Source organism: Cylas formicarius, unplaced genomic scaffold (genome assembly GCF_029955315.1).
Source record: "Cylas formicarius isolate icCylForm1 unplaced genomic scaffold, icCylForm1.1 PGA_scaffold_10__41_contigs__length_53128322, whole genome shotgun sequence".
NCBI classification, from domain to species: domain Eukaryota; kingdom Metazoa; phylum Arthropoda; class Insecta; order Coleoptera; family Brentidae; genus Cylas; species Cylas formicarius.
Window position 1 is genome coordinate 51297643 of NW_026844214.1, and position 16817 is coordinate 51314459.

A 16817-nucleotide genomic window follows, 5' to 3' on the forward strand; every position below is an offset into this window, starting at 1 on the left:
AGACGCATAATACTTCTGACAGTGAGAGTATTATGCTACGCATAATACAACAAGTGTAATTATATCATAAAAAAACAAGTGTAATTATATCATAAAACAACAAGTGTAATAAAATATTCTGGAATTCTTAATAATCCGGGCTTCAATTAATCGGCGCAGAATTCACACATTTCATTTATTATTTTTATGAAAATTTACTATAAAGTTACCCATATTAAAGTCATACACACGTTACCAATTCAATTCTATTATTCAAAAACAGTTCAAAAAATACAAACCAATATGACAATAATTAAAAAGAATTAGTAGGCCGTGCAGGCTAAATCTGACAGCGCGCAGCGGGTATCCATAGCGACAGCTTACCCGACGCGACGCTCATCGTGAATACAAACATTTTCTTTCATGAAATAATAATTGTAAAGTAAATAATATTCATATAGAGAAGCTTTAAAATTTCGCCTTGCAATTAAAACATAAGATTTAATAAAAATGGATTCTGAAAACGAAGTACTAACACCCCCGGAAATTCGAGCGGCAGCGGAAGCTGCGTCTCTGGATTTACTTCCCAAGAAATCAAGAAACAATTATGAAATTGCCTACAACAATTTCATGGATTGGCGATCAAGAAACAAGGCCACCTCCTTCTCTGAAGATACATTATTAGTGTATTTCAAAGAATTGGCTAAAAAGTATAAGTCGTCCTCCTTGTGGACGTTTTATTCCATGCTGAAAAGCACACTTTATATTAAACACAATGTCAAGATCGACCACTACGCGAAGCTACATGCTTTATTAAAAAGACAATCAGAAGGCTATCAACCCAAAAAATCTAAGGCATTTACCGGACAGGAAATAAATAAATTTATTTATGAAGCTCCTGATACAAAATATTTGGCTACAAAGGTAAGGAATGATAAGACGTTACATACCTACGGTATTTACCAAGAGGTGTTAATTTTTTAGGTTGCATTAATTATGGGAGTGATGGGTGCATGCCGCTCAAATGAACTACATGCAATGAAAATACAACACGTTACATTTTATGAAGGTTGCACTAGAGTAATAGTTCCCGTTACGAAGACCAAGATCCCTAGGAATTTTACTATTACTGAGAAGTTCCATGATATTGTTAAAAAATATGCAAATCTGAGACTGCCAAATGCATCAGATTCTTTTTTTATGAATTTTCAAAATGGAAAATGCACAAAACAAGTTATCGGCATTAACAAGTTTGCCAAAATGGGCAGAGAAATTGCAAGTTTCTTACAAATCAAAAACCCAGAAAGATATACCGGGCACTGTCTACGACGATCTTCAGCCACATTGTATGTCGACGCAGGGGCAAGTATGACAGCTCTGAAGCGCCACGGAGGCTGGAAGTCGGCTTCTGTAGCTGAAGGCTATATTGCAGACTCGCAGAAGAACAAGACCGATGCAGCTACTAAAATATTAAGTCAAATCAACCCTAATTGTAATATTAATAACAGTACTTTTGTTTCTACCCCCTCACAATATCCAGGTATGTCTACTATTACGAGCGAATCTTCTCATGACACTTTTTCGATTAGTAAAGACACCACGGACATTAGTATTGGTACTACACCAACTACGATGAATTTCAATAACTGCCCTAATATAACAATCAATTTTATGAAATAGACAGAGTAATACATAATGATCCTATTAAGCGTCAATTTAAAAATAATTGTGTGCTGAAGTGTAAATGTTAATTAAATATTATTAAACTTATTAAATGTTCAATCCAGGACTTTCATTGAATTTATTCCTTATTACATCACAACTCATAACACATAAACATATAACATAAACAGCATACATAAACAGTAACCAGTGTTGATATTGAGTGAATGGTAGAATCTAAAAATGTATGATATTATGTTCCATTTCATATAAAGCAAGTTAACATCCACTTCCGGCCTAACCGGAAGTGCCACCATCTTGAGAATATTCTAGCTGAATTGCTCTGCCATCAGCATTAGCTTCCTACCGAATTTTCAGGTTTCTCCCATGTATAGTTTTTTTTCACAATAAAATGACACATTTCAATTCCGGTGAGGTACCCTATATAAGTGGATGGTTGTAGATAAAGTATAGTATTTGACTCGAGTATTATGGACCATAATAAACTCAGATGATTATAACACTCGCCGCAAGCGGCTCGTTTTATAAATCATCCTCGTTTATTATGGCCTTCATAATACGCTCGTTAAATAATATACTATTACTCACTCGATCATTGAACTTGTTGCAAAATATATATATAAATATATAGTGAGGTGCATCTTTAATTCTATTTTGTCCTTAAAAATAATTGTTTCGTGGAAGTCAATTTGCGATAGTTACATAAAAAGTTGAGGAAATTGAAAAGGAGACTGTACACATAACCAAAAATATTTTACCTTCTGACAACATTTCTATAATTTTGATATGTAATTAGTTAAAACTGAAAAGTATTTCTGGTGACTTTCATACTCAATTTATTTTATGTAATGGCAGGTTTATTACAAGAAGGGCTAAGTAAACAAAGATTTTCTTAGCATTTTCCTATTCACCTTAAAATTGGCAACCCTGCGCAGGTTCAGCTTTGCCGCATATATGTGTATTTTGGCTCAGGATTGTGTGAAATAACAAAGGGTTCAGGATGACATCAATAATATTAAAAATCCTTAAATATACAACTCTGAAATTGTTGAATAAATCTCATGTATATACACATTTTTGGAACGCCCGCCTCAAAAAAGGCTTAAAAACACCACGTAGGCAACTGTAACTACTCTAGAAATGGGAGGTTCAGGATTGTACGATATGTCTAATGGTTCAGCTTTGTTAGAAGCATGTAAATATATATATATATATATATATATATATATATATATATATATATATATATATATATATATATATATATATATATATATATATATATATATATATATATATATATATATATATATACAAAACGGTAGTCGTGACCGGCTAGTTGAACAACAAATTTTAGTTAATTGGGGTATCGGTCCTGATGAGGGCTCAAATAAAAGGCTTTTGTGCTACACCAAGCTTTCGAAAATGTTTATTTTCTTCTTCAGGGGCTACAATATGAAAGCGGCTCTTAGTTATTTAATACTAAAGTCTTCTAGTTAAAGTACTTACTGCTACAGTGCCATTATAGGCCAACACCAAACTCATCCGGATAACAGAAAGAATCAAATACGACCGTTAATTATTATAACCGAGGGCAGCCATCTAGACGAAATTGTTGTTACATTTTATTTAAACGAATTTTACTTCAAACGCAAAACGCAAATGATGGAAAGGTTTTATTAATATGACTACCGCCAGCCGTCCAGTTTTTTTCCCTTCTTTTTTTTTCCTTTTGTTACCTCCTTTTTGTTTACAAGGCACCTAATGTATAGAGGCTTGGGACTATTTTTCTAAATTATAATTACATTGTGACGACACTATTATCAGCAAACGCAATTCGATTGACGGTTGGTTGTAAAGTTAAGACATTAGAGTAGATCACACTGAGGCCATCAATGTCAGATCTTTTATTGACCGATTTCGGTTCCAAGAAGATCTCCACCATTTCCAAAATTGCTCTTTTGTTGTAGTTGCTTTCTTTATGGAGAATTTTTGTTTCAACAAAGTTAACATCGTGATCCATTTGGTTAGAGTGTGTTGCTAATGAACAGGTGTTCTTATTGAGTCTGCAATCACTCTTGTGTGACGTAATTCTATCCTTAAGTACTCGCGATGTCTGTCCTATGTATACCTGATCACACTGATTACAGGGGATGCTATAAACTCCGAAAACACTTCGAAGTGTTTTCGGAGCGCGAGCATTGAAGATGCCAAGTGAGATTTTGGCGAAACGTCTGCAGGATTCCAGTCGGATGCAAGATTTGCAGGATTCCAGTCGGATGCAGGATTCCAGTCGGAGTTCAACGAGCGAACGGATGATATCCCGGAATATAGTGTCATCACATTTTTCCATCCGTGAATCAATACGTGAGAATATATATATATATATATATATATATATATATATATATATATATATATATATATATATATATATATATATATATATATATATATATATATATATATATATATATATATATATATATATATATATATATATATATATATATATATATATATATATATATATATATATATATATATATATATATATATATTCTCACGTATTGATTCACGGATGGAAAAATGTGATGACACTATACTCCGGGATATCATCCGTTCGCTCGTTGAACTCCGACTGGAATCCTGCATCCGACTGGAAACCTATGCTCGCGCTCCGAAAACACTTCGAACACTCGTTATATATATATATATATATATATATATATATATATATATATATATATATATATATATAAGGGCTGAAGTGGAAAAGGCAGATTCCTATGTTAAAAACTCAGTACATTTCACTCAGATTTTAGGTTCTCTCAGGATGGACAAGGACGACATTATGGCAAGTTTCGATGTCAAATCCCTCTACCCGAGTATTCCAGTAGAAGAGGCACTCTTGCTTAGAGAAGAAAACGAAGATCTTCCGCCATACATAATGGATCTGTCAAGACATTGCCTGAAAAACGCTTACTTTATGCACAACGGGAAAATTTACCGACAAATAGATGGAGCAGCAATGGGATCATCTCTCTCACCTGTGATTGCCAACCTCTTCATGATTTACTTCGAAAAGAAAGCAATAGAGAAGGCAAATCTGAAGCCAAAACTATGGACAAGATACGTTGATGACGTATTTGTTGTATGGCCTTTTGGCAAGGAGGAGCTTTTGAAATTCCTAGATCATCTGAATTCCATTCACCCAAGGATTCAATTTACAATAGAACTTGAAGAGGATAACAGTCTGCCCTTTTTAGATGTGCACATCACAAGGACCGAAGATGGACACTTGGAACACACTGTCTATAGAAAACCAACAAACACTAATAGATATCTGAACGCTAAATCCCATCACCACCCATCACAGATACAGGCAGTGGCAAATACATTAATTGCTCGGTCCTTCAGGCTCACAAACGAGAGGAACAGAGATGAAGAACTGAAAAAAATTAGTACCTGTCTTCGACAAAACGGATAACAAAGGCGCATCATCAGCAATGCAATCGGTAAACAACAACAGCCGCAGCAGAGAGTGCAGGAGGAGACCCAACGAAGATCGATCGCTGTCCTGCCATACATCAAAGGGGTTACTGACAAAATCGGCCGAATATTACGGAAACACGACATATCAACGGCATACAAACCTGATCATACCCTCGGAGCAATACTAAGAAACCCAAAACAAAAAATTACTCTGAAAAACTAAGGAGTATACAGTGTAGCATGCGGATCGTGCAGCCTGACGTATGTGGGACAGACCAACAGAAGGATTTCAGCCAGGCTCGAGGAACATCGTTTAGCCATAAGAAACAAACAAACAACATCTGCTTGGTTTCAGCACCAACATCAGACAGGCCATAAAATTGATTTCGGCACTTGCAAACAAATAGCTAATATTCCTGATTTTAGGACTAGGATTATACGAGAGGCCATCGAAATAGAAAAGTCCGGACACGTCAATACGAGAGACGACGCTCTGCATTTATCCAACACGTGGAGAACGATAATCAAACAGCAGAGCGATGCGCAGCAGCCAACGGGGACATCGCAACTACGATCGGGCGAAATTAACAACGCGACAATTCGGGGGGCGGAGCCACCTCCCCCCACGCACAAGCAGCACCGTTACCATCTCCGGCGCAGAGTATAAATACCGCACGCACCGCCGATAACAACAACAAGCGAACGGATGATATCCCGGAATATAGTGTCATCACATTTTTCCATCCGGGAATCAATACGTGAAAAAAAATTATATATATATATATATATATATATATATATATATATATATATATATATATATATATATATATATATATATATATATATATATATATATATATATATATATATATATTCTCACGTATTGATTCACGGATGGAAAAATGTGATGACACTATATTCCGGGATATCATCCGTTCGCTCGTTGAACTCCGACTGGAATCCTGCAAATCTTGCATCCGACTGGAATCCTGCAGACGTTTCGCCAAAATCTCACTTGGCATCTTCAATGCTCGCGCTCCGAAAACACTTCGAACACTGGGAGGTTATCGGCGGAATATAGTGTCATCACATTTTTCCATCCGTGAATGAATACGTGAGAATATCATACACCTTTACGGGAAGGAGACCTTTACAGCCACCAAGTGTTATGAAAAACTAAGACAAAGGAGGGTTATTTCGCTGTGCAACTTGAATTTTCTTAAAAGCTGCCGCAACCAGAACTTGCTGCCAACATTTACAAGGTTGTCTTATCACACACGCACCAGAAAGACACAAGCTATCCTCGACAAAGCTAGCAAGGCCCTACTCCAAGACCAGATCAGGCGGACCCGGTACTAAATTAGTGAGACTGAGCTACAACTTTTCAGACTCCACCTGAAACTGAGCAACAAGATCCATCAGTTGCTGTGGGACCGCATAGAATTATTAACATCATGGCGCACTGAGAAAGACAAGGACATCACGTCAAAAAAACTGTGGAAGAAATTAGAAATCCTTCAGTCAAATTCCAAAAAATCAGGACAAGTGCCAAATACAAACCGAAGCAGTACAGTTCATAATATTTCAGCATACCATCTTTCCGATACAGAAGTCAGCGTACTGAATAAAGGATTTAACTACGCAATAGCTCCAAAAAGAGTACCCCTCGAAGAGATCGTTTCCAACGTCGAAGCAAGTCTTTCCACCATAGACGAACAAGATGCGGAGTTAATTAGGCAAGATGTCGCCAGAGTCTTAAGACAGTCAAAACCACCGCAACCAAACTTAAGCAGAGAAGAAATGCAAGCCTTAAGAAATCTAAACAAAAACGAAAACATTCTAATAATGCCAGCAGACAAAGGAAATGCCACTGTCGTCATGAATACGTCGGATTATAATGCAAAATTGGAGGATATTTTGAACGACCCAATATACAAACTAGTCACCAGAGATCCCACGACATATTTGGAAAAAACAACTAAGTCCAAAATTCTCGATTCATCAATAAACGAAGATACAAAGAAGAAACTTATTCCGAGGGAAAAATCGAGTCGTTGCCCAAAATTCTACGGGCTCCCAAAGATCCATAAGGACGGGGTTCCCCTGCGTCCAATCGTAAGCGCCTTTAACTCACCATTATGCAAGCTGGAAAAACATCTGGCCAGTGCACTTCAGCCTATAGTGGAAAAGGCAGATTCCTATGTTAAAAACTCAGAACATTTCACTCAGATTTTAGGTTCTCTCAGGATGGACAAGGACGACATTATGGCAAGTTTCGATGTCAAATCCCTCTACCCGAGTATTCCAGTAGAAGAGGCACTCTTGCTTAGAGAAGAAAACGAAGATCTTCCGCCATACATAATGGATCTGTCAAGACATTGCCTGAAAAACGCTTACTTTATGCACAACGGGAAAATTTACCGACAAATAGATGGAGCAGCAATGGGATCATCTCTCTCACCTGTGATTGCCAACCTCTTCATGATTTACTTCGAAAAGAAAGCAATAGAGAAGGCAAATCTGAAGCCAAAACTATGGACAAGATACGTTGATGACGTATTTGTTGTATGGCCTTTTGGCAAGGAGGAGCTTTTGAAATTCCTAGATCATCTGAATTCCATTCACCCAAGGATTCAATTTACAATAGAACTTGAAGAGGATAACAGTCTGCCCTTTTTAGATGTGCACATCACAAGGACCGAAGATGGACACTTGGAACACACTGTCTATAGAAAACCAACAAACACTAATAGATATCTGAACGCTAAATCTCATCACCACCCATCACAGATACAGGCAGTGGCAAATACATTAATTGCTCGGTCCTTCAGGTTCACAAACGAGAGGAACAGAGATAAAGAACTGAAGAAAATTAGTACCTGTCTTCAACAAAACGGATACCAAAGGCGCACCATCAGCAAGGCAATCAGTAAACAACAACAGCCGCAGCAGAGAGTGCAGGACGAGACCCAACGAAGATCGATCGCTGTCCTGCCATACATCAAGGGGGTTACTGACAAAATCGGCCGAATATTACGGAAACACGACATATCAACGGCATACAAACCTGATCATACCATCGGAGCAATACTAAGAAACCCAAAACAAAAAATTACTCTGGAAAACCAAGGAGTATACAGTGTAGCATGCGGATCGTGCAGCCTGACGTATGTGGGACAGACCAACAGAAGGATTTCAGCCAGGCTCGAGGAACATCGTTTAGCCATAAGAAACAAACAAACAACATCTGCTTTGTTTCAGCACCAACATCAGACAGGCCATAAAATTGATTTCGGCACTTGCAAACAAATAGCTAATATTCCTGATTTTAGGACTAGGATTATACGAGAGGCCATCGAAATAGAAAAGTCCGGACACCTTAATACGAGAGACGACGCTCTGCATTTATCCAACACGTGGAGAACGATAATCAAACAGCAGAGCGATGCGCAGCAGCCAACGGGGACATCGCAACTACGATCGGGCGAAATTAACAACGCGACAATTCAGGGGGCGGAGCCACCTCCCCCCACGCACAAGCAGCACCGTTACCATCTCCGGCGCAGAGTATAAATACCGCACGCACCGCCGATAACCTCCCAGTGTTCGAAGTGTTTTCGGAGCGCGAGCATTGAAGATGCCAAGTGAGATTTTGGCGAAACGTCTGCAGGATTCCAGTCGGATGCAAGATTTGCAGGATTCCAGTCGGATGCAGGATTCCAGTCGGAGTTATAATTTTCAGTTTTTTTTTCCTCTTTTCTAATTCTAATTTCCATGTTCCTTACGCTCGAATAAACCATTTAAAGGAAAATGGAGTTTTATTTTACAACCATTCTCAATTGAAAATATTTATGTTGAAAATTTGTAATTCGAATATAAAGTTGTTTATTAAAAATCGGCAACCACGATCTAGTTAGATAATTCGTATGACTTCGTATGATCTTTTTTGGTCTGTTGGTCATTTACGAACGTTAAAAAATATACCGGGCGTTCCATTTCGTACATTTTCCTCATTTCTTCCTAAACTCGGCTTTCGATTGTTTTTGTGTTTGTGCCATCGCAACCAGTGGAGAAAATGCTACTAGTTTGCTTGTTTAAACGACCTTGTATCTTTGGATTCGTGTATTCAAAATGTAATAAAATATAGGGCGTTAAATTTAAAACAATATAATTAATTCAAAAAAATGCAAAAAAATTAAAGATCATCTTACTCGAAACAACTTTTGCATTGAAACGTTTTGTTATAACGCTCATAGATTTAGAGGTAAAGTCTAGGCCCCGCTTAAACCACCCTGTACAAATAATAAGGTACCTTTATGCCCGTTATTAAAAACGACCGAACTTGAACATTCTTATATGTATAGAAATAAGGCATAACAAATATCAAAACTCAAAACCCAATATTTAAGTTGCAATTAATAATTCAAGTCGTGACCCTCGCCTATTCCTTTTACAAGACGCTAAACGGGCGGGAGTGATCGTGACGTCATACCGCTGCTTTTCGATCGATACGGCGACATGTTATAGTGTTATTATCAGGTTATAGTGTTAAAGTGTGTTTGAATTTAATCTACGCCAGTTTGTATTTGGGCTTAGTGTGCTTTACATGATAATCGTCTTTTTTTGTTAACATTAGCCTTCACCGTGCAAACATTCGAACTTGCGCCCATCCTGTCTCAATGGCTTCCTGATCTATATAAAACAAAGAACGCTTTAGCTATCAATATCAGCAATTAGGTTTCCACTAGTTAAAAAAAAAATATTTTTACATTTTATTTGATACACCATATGTCATCATAAACGTATCCACTAAGGGTTGGCCTATTAAAAAATCGGTTCGGTCATTTTCAAAAGTTTCTTTTTGATACTAAACACAAGATAACAAAAGCAAGCGACTGGATCGAGACTAAAATTAAAACCACTAATGGCTTCTCTATGCTACCGTCTTGATGGCGCGTAGCCTAACGAGCGAATTGACGTCACATCCAATGACATTTTTTACAATCTTTAATAGCTTATATTTGTTAGATAGAACTACGAAATTATTTTTTTTGTTTACTGTGGTTCTTTTAATAGTATAAACTTACTTTTATAAGCAAAAAAATTTAGTTCAAGTTCCTTATTCCAGTCCGTCCCTGCCTTGACGCGCGAACGATGTAAAAAGATTTAAGCGCTCTTTAACAGTGTGTTATTTTGTTTTATAAGGGGGAGAATATAAAAAGTTTTTTCGAGAACCGAGTTTAATGAGAGGAAAGAGGTAGGTTGTACGTCAGCAAACCGCACGTTATTATTTTTAAAACGATCGGGTCCGCGTTTAACTTTTTCGACGGATCCGCGCCGACAAATCATACGTCCGGAAAATCGTTTTAATTAAAAATCGGTTTTTGCTACGCTTTTTCGTCGATAACCGGATAATGGCTCGATTTGGGGACCCCGCATTCGACGAGGCTTATCGCGTTGCACGATGACTGGAAGTTTCTCGCGTCTTTTGTTTCTCTCGCTCAAAAAATCGAACTGAATTTTACGATTCGGTGCGAATTGACTTGGTTTCCTGTAGCGTTTCTACTTTTGGCAATAGGCTCTGGTGCGTATGGTGCAATGTTTGACGGTTCGCCCTAATTATCATGTTCTACGCTGTTTGCTGGATACCATTTCATTTCCAATGGAAGCTCTGGTATGTTAAAATTTAAATCGATGTATGGATTTAAATCGATTTAAGTTAAACCGATGGATGAGATGGCGCATGAAGAAAAGGATGAAAGAGTTTGAAAGTTACGTGGAATCTTGAGCATATCGAAGAACGAAAAACCGGCCCACAGTGGGCCAGGGATACCCAAATACGATTGTTTTGTAATGCCAATAAATTGTATTAATAAAAACGCATCAATAAAAAGAAAAAAATGCTACGAACATCAAACATTAATACGATATAATTACAATACAGGGTGTTCACAAAAAAACTCTATATGTACAAACAGTTTTTAATTAAATCATGAAAACAGTTTAATAACACTACACAAAATGTAGAAAACATTTTGTAATAATTACATTTAAGTAAGTAAAAAGAAAATAATACAGGGTGTCCTAAAAGTAACGATTTAACGAAAAAAGTTATTTATTTAATAATGATTAACACAAAATATTGTTATCGGATTTTATTTTTTTTATTTTGAATTTAATGGACAGATTCATATCTCTAAAGAAGGTTTGATTATGGGAAACCCACTTAGTCCTTTGTTAGCAGAGATTTTTATGGATAATTTGGAGCTGTTATATATGACGCAGTCATACATAACAGCTCAAATCACCCTTATACACACAAAATAGCTTAACTCTTTTATACACAGACTACTTAATACGCCACTCTCAACAGAAAATTACAACAAAGAACTTAGTATCATTAAACAAATAGCACTGAACAACGGCTGCAATCAGCCCATTATGGATAAAAATATAAATAAAAAACAAATATAGACAACAGTAAACTCTATTTATCAGAAACCAAATACAGAACACGAACAATTTAAAACAATTACATACATAGGAAAATATTTAAAAAACAATAATTCGAAATGTTCAAAATCCCAAAAATCAGGTATCTACAGGATGAAATGTGGATCTTGTCCTAAAATTTATATTGGACAAACAGGTAGATCCTTCAAGAAACGCATTAACGAACATATAAGAGCGTTTAAAAACAATAGACTAGGTTCCAATTATACTACACACTTAAACACAGAAAAAAACATTCTTGACGACAATTTTGATATATTACACACAGCCACAAAAAGTAGAAAATTAAATTTATTGGAAGCCATGGAGATTAACAAAATGAGACATTCAAGTGTATTGCTTAACGATCGATTAGATTTAAACACCTCTCCTTTATTGAACTTAAATTCTCGCAACAACATTAATTAAGGTTTTATGGTCATATTTCGGTATATATAATATCAGGTAGTTTGTAAATATTACATTTGATAAACAATTGTCATGTCAAAATATATAATTTCTTGAAAATCTGAACTTTTAGTTCTTATTTATTATTTTTTTGTGAGAAACTAATTTCTTTAAAAAAATCCCCTCCACTTTTCACACGGAAAATTGTATAAACAAAACATTCTCAAAATGACACTGACAACGAACGTTGCAAAATTATTGTTGACGTTTTTATGGTAACAAGACGACTTAAATCGATTGTTTTGGTGAATGGTCATGGCCGACTTAATTAGTCTGTGATAAGGAAAACGTTCATGTCATACTTTGGCACTCCGTGCGGCCGTGTGATGAGCGGAAGAGTTATGTCAACAGTATTTACCGCGGAACGTCGACGGAGCTCATTACCGACGGCAACTAATGCTAAATCATAAAACGTTCCTTTGTTTAATTTGCAATATACGAGCGTTTTATGACAATTAACTCCGGGAAACAGTATTTTAATTATACGGACGGAACCCGGGAGCCCGGCCCGATCGAGTTCGATTCAATTTTGAAAGCAAAATAAGTCGGTCGGGACCAAAGGCAACGAAAACCCTCCCGTACCGTCGAACTGTTAATGAAGAAAATAAACGAGCGACTCTGGGACCCTTTAAATTCTTCACTAACTAAAACCGGACCTAATCCGAATTACCTGGACGCTCTCCTTCTCTCTCGAGCGAAAGCAACGTTGTCTCTTTCGGAACGTAGAAAAAAAAAATAATAAAAGATAAACTGTCACGTCATTATCCGAGACTTCTGCTATGCTCCTTTCGGAACAGGTCCGGATTGGTGATATGGTGCGCGGACAAGCAACAATAGCGAACCCGAACATTTTTTTTATTTCATTAATACATTAAAACTCAAAACCCAATACTTAAGTTTATTCTCGAAGCTATTCCTTTCAAATTTTTTACTACAAAGGACTACCAAGACAAAATATATTACAACAGAATGAAGTACGAAGTGAAGCAAAACGTAAAGGAAGATAAATGCAATGAAATTGACAGAAGAATAGTATGCTCGAAATCAAGGCAGGCTTGGAAAACTCTAAGATCTCTTAAGACCAACCAAAAATGAGACAAAAATAATAGACCCTATTGGAATAATTAGACGGAAAGCCTTATATCAGGAACTACTAACAGGAAACCGAAACGAATTCATAACGTATGAGAAAGAACCAACACACGTACGGGAACCAGAGCTTACATAGAGGAAAAACGTACAACATACATTGAGGTTTATGTATGTCCTGGAGTTGTACCGGTAGAACTGTTAAAGGCATCATAGGTGAGCTCACATCTATATTTAATACATATAATTTGGTTCAAACACTATCGAAAACTGTGTCGAGAGAGAGTTTCCAGGATTCATCTATTGGCCAAATGAACCCAGCAGTCGTGGCCAACAGAAGTAAAAGAAGAAGAAGAAGGATTCATCTATAAAACAGGGCGCACGAGATATTTGGAAAAATATCATTGGAAATTTACCGTAATTTTGAAGTTAGGCGAGACGTGATGCATGCAAAATAAAATTACATCGATTTTGCGAAAATTCGACAGTGGTCCTCGGGAGCTCTATAGAAAAACAATGCGAACCGATAGGACAAAAGGCATTTTAAATACAACAACTGATTCAAACTCGGCACGTGGGTTAATCATATCGGCCATTACAAAAAGTTATATTACAACCTGGGTATCAAAGGTACCGTGCGTTCAGTTTATTTTGATAATATTTTAATTTGCAGATATTTCCAAGGCTGGCAAAGAAATTTGCAAAAACGGTAACGTTGCCAAAAAGGTATGCCGGAATCATAGCGTTTTAAATGACGAAAATAAGGCAAACATATTAGCATTCTATGAAGCACATCCAGTTTCATGTATTACAAGACTATATGATGACACAGCTATTTCTCGAGGATCAATCCACTCAATTTTGAAAGAATATAACGCAACAGTATAACGCATTTAAATTTCGTAAAACTCAAAAACTAAGCGCAAAACAATGTCAAAGGAGGACGCAGTTTTGTTTTGATTTTGACGTAATGAGAATAATAATTTTTTGAAAAACATTTCTTGGACTGATGAAAGTTCCTTCACTACAAGAAAGGATTGTAATGGTAATGGATTGTAAATGGTGGTCACATACGGCAGCACTTAGAATAGTTAAACAATCTTTCACTTTAGTGTGTCTTGTTATTTTTAGTGTTTCTGTTCTACTTTAATTTGTAAATAATTATTGTTGTTGCAGTACGTCACGGTAAGCTTGGAAACTTATGTAGGATAGTGTTTTGTTTTATACGTCAACTTTGTTTTTTTCTTGTTTACCTCCAAAAACGAAAAAGTTATAACCAATTAAAATGTTATCAAAGTTGTATATCACGAAATATGGTTCTTATAGCAAAACTTTTATTTTTTAAATACATCCTTGGAAAATCTTCCGCGGTATCGAACAAAATAAACGTTTCCGATATGTCGCCAAAATTTAATGAGCGAATTGTGCGTCGAGTCGGTTATCCGGTAGCGACGTTTTCGAGAATGAACTCGAAAAACACGCGGACTTCGTTATTAAACACGAATTACTTGATATTGTGACGGACGGCGGACGTGGCACGAATGCAGAGACGATGACGACGACGACGGGCCTATCGGGTGCGCGGCTCAAGCATACGCAATGAGCCGCACGGCTCCGACGGTTCCCACGGTGACCGGACTACGTCAGTGATGTCATTCGTTACCGACGAAACGGTTTCATTCACGGATTGGCAAGCGAGCGCCGCTCCGACAAATTTCGATACATTATAATAGTCTAAGATCCCACTGTAAAAAATCTGTCCTGATCGCTATACCAGATGAAACATACTTTTTTAATAATAAAATTTATTAACAAATAAGTCACCGACTGATTGCCAATCCATATCCTGTTTATTATTTAATTAATTTTTTTTATTTCTCATCTGTTATTCTTACACCAAATAAATTTAGTAAAAATCTATAGTAAATAAGATGTAGAATGAAGCTCCACCTGATTGCCAGCATTTCTCCAGTCAATAATACGTGGCAATCAGGTGTAACACAGGTAAATTAATTTAATGACTTACCCTCATTCTTATACCCAAACAACTGCACATGCAATGGTTGTTTTATTTATTGCGAATACAATGTTATATGATTTCCAGTTAAAATCCTGTCAAGAATAATGATTGCCCCGAATCAAAGTTCCATTAATTCTATTTGAAAATAGGGAGCAACAGTGAGCGCCATATATTTTATAATGTAAGGCAGAGAAGGATGCATTATAGCAGCTGCGCAGTAACCTCTGTCAGAAAAGAGAAAGGTGAGTGTTTACTTCTCTGTGTAATAGAAAGAGATAAGTATATTGTCCCACTTTGAGTTGGTTAGAGCATGCTGGAGAGACCACGTTTTTAATATATTTGTTTTATGTGTATAAACATCCTTTTCTGCTTCTAATATTTACTAGTGTATGACATTGAAGATTTACATAAAAAAATGGAGAAGTGTTTTTTGTGTAGTGAAGAATCGAAAACTATTGACTTTGATGAGGCAATTCAAGAAAGATATCGCATTTTCCAGAGAAAATATTCAATGAACAAAAGTGATGAACAATTTTTAATTAAAGTAAAAAAGTTTGACTCGAATATGATTCCGGCCTGTTGGAAATCATTAAAGCAAAAAATTTTACGAACAACATTTGTAAATTCTATGTGGCTTAACGCTACCGATTCTTGCTGTGCTAAGCTAGATCCTACATCGTGTGGGTGGTATAACGATGATGGCTTCTACAAGCCAACAGAGTTTCACCGGGATCCAACATCCTTACAAGTTGACGAAATTCTGCAGGTTACAGAAGAGCTAAATGATGACAACAGTTCAACATTAAATTACGATATTGCAACTTCAAAAATAAAAAAAATATTTTTACAGTATTTAATCGACTTTTTATTTATACTATTTTTATCGTTTAATAATTATTGTTGTGTTTGATTTTAATAAAATTGTATATTTCCCTCAATTAATTATTACGCCAATTTAATTTATGTCATATGTAAGCCATAATAAAAAGGTAAGTTGAAATTATTTAAATCTTGTTATAAGACAAAAAAAATTGTAATTTTAATGAAGGCTTTAAAAAAAATACAATAAATTTAGAAATTTTTTATTACTTTAAAAATAATACTGCCAAACTTACGATGAGTAATATTAAAAACAGCTCAAAAAATACTCACTACAGTATTAAATAAATATATTTATTAATTTTTATTGCTGTGAATATTATTATTACTTTATATTATTTATGATTAAGATAACGTTCCGCGTGTATGTACTATTTTTATCATTTAAAAACCTTTGCTATGTTATGGAGTATACATTACGACTATTTAGTACAAAACAGACTATAGGTAGGAGAATATACTTATCTTTTTCTATTACACGGAGAAGTAAACACTCACCTTTCTCATTTCTGACAGAGGTTACTGCGCAGCTGCTATAATGCATCCTTCTCTGCCTTACATTATAAAATATATGGCGCTCACTGTTGCTTCCTATTTTCAAATAGAATTAATGGATCTTTGATTCGTGGCAATCATTATTCTTGACAGGATTTTAACTGGCAATCATATAGCATTGTATTCGCAATAAATAAAACAACCATTGCATGTG

At 36.0% G+C, this 16817-nt stretch overlaps 2 protein-coding genes across 2 annotated transcripts in view; one reads left to right on the forward strand and one right to left on the reverse strand.

The window, feature by feature from the left end:
• The window catches only part of LOC132704539 (protein jagged-1-like), a 382568-nt gene that overhangs the window by 322830 nt on the left and 42921 nt on the right, over positions 1–16817 (reverse strand). The gene's annotated exons all lie outside the window — the stretch shown is intronic.
• LOC132700870 (uncharacterized) lies at positions 490–1659 on the forward strand. The gene is made up of 2 exons (XM_060668447.1): positions 490–903; positions 964–1659. Exons 1-2 carry the CDS (start codon positions 490–492, stop codon positions 1657–1659), a joined length of 1110 nt encoding a protein of 369 aa, XP_060524430.1.

Coding starts and splice junctions, on each gene's coding strand:
- LOC132700870 (XM_060668447.1), top strand. CDS start 490: ATGGATTCTGAAAACGAAGTACTAACACCCCCGGAAATTCGAGCGGCA. Junction 904..963: donor CAAAATATTTGGCTACAAAG/GTAAGGAATGAT, acceptor TTAATTTTTTAG/GTTGCATTAATTATGGGAGT.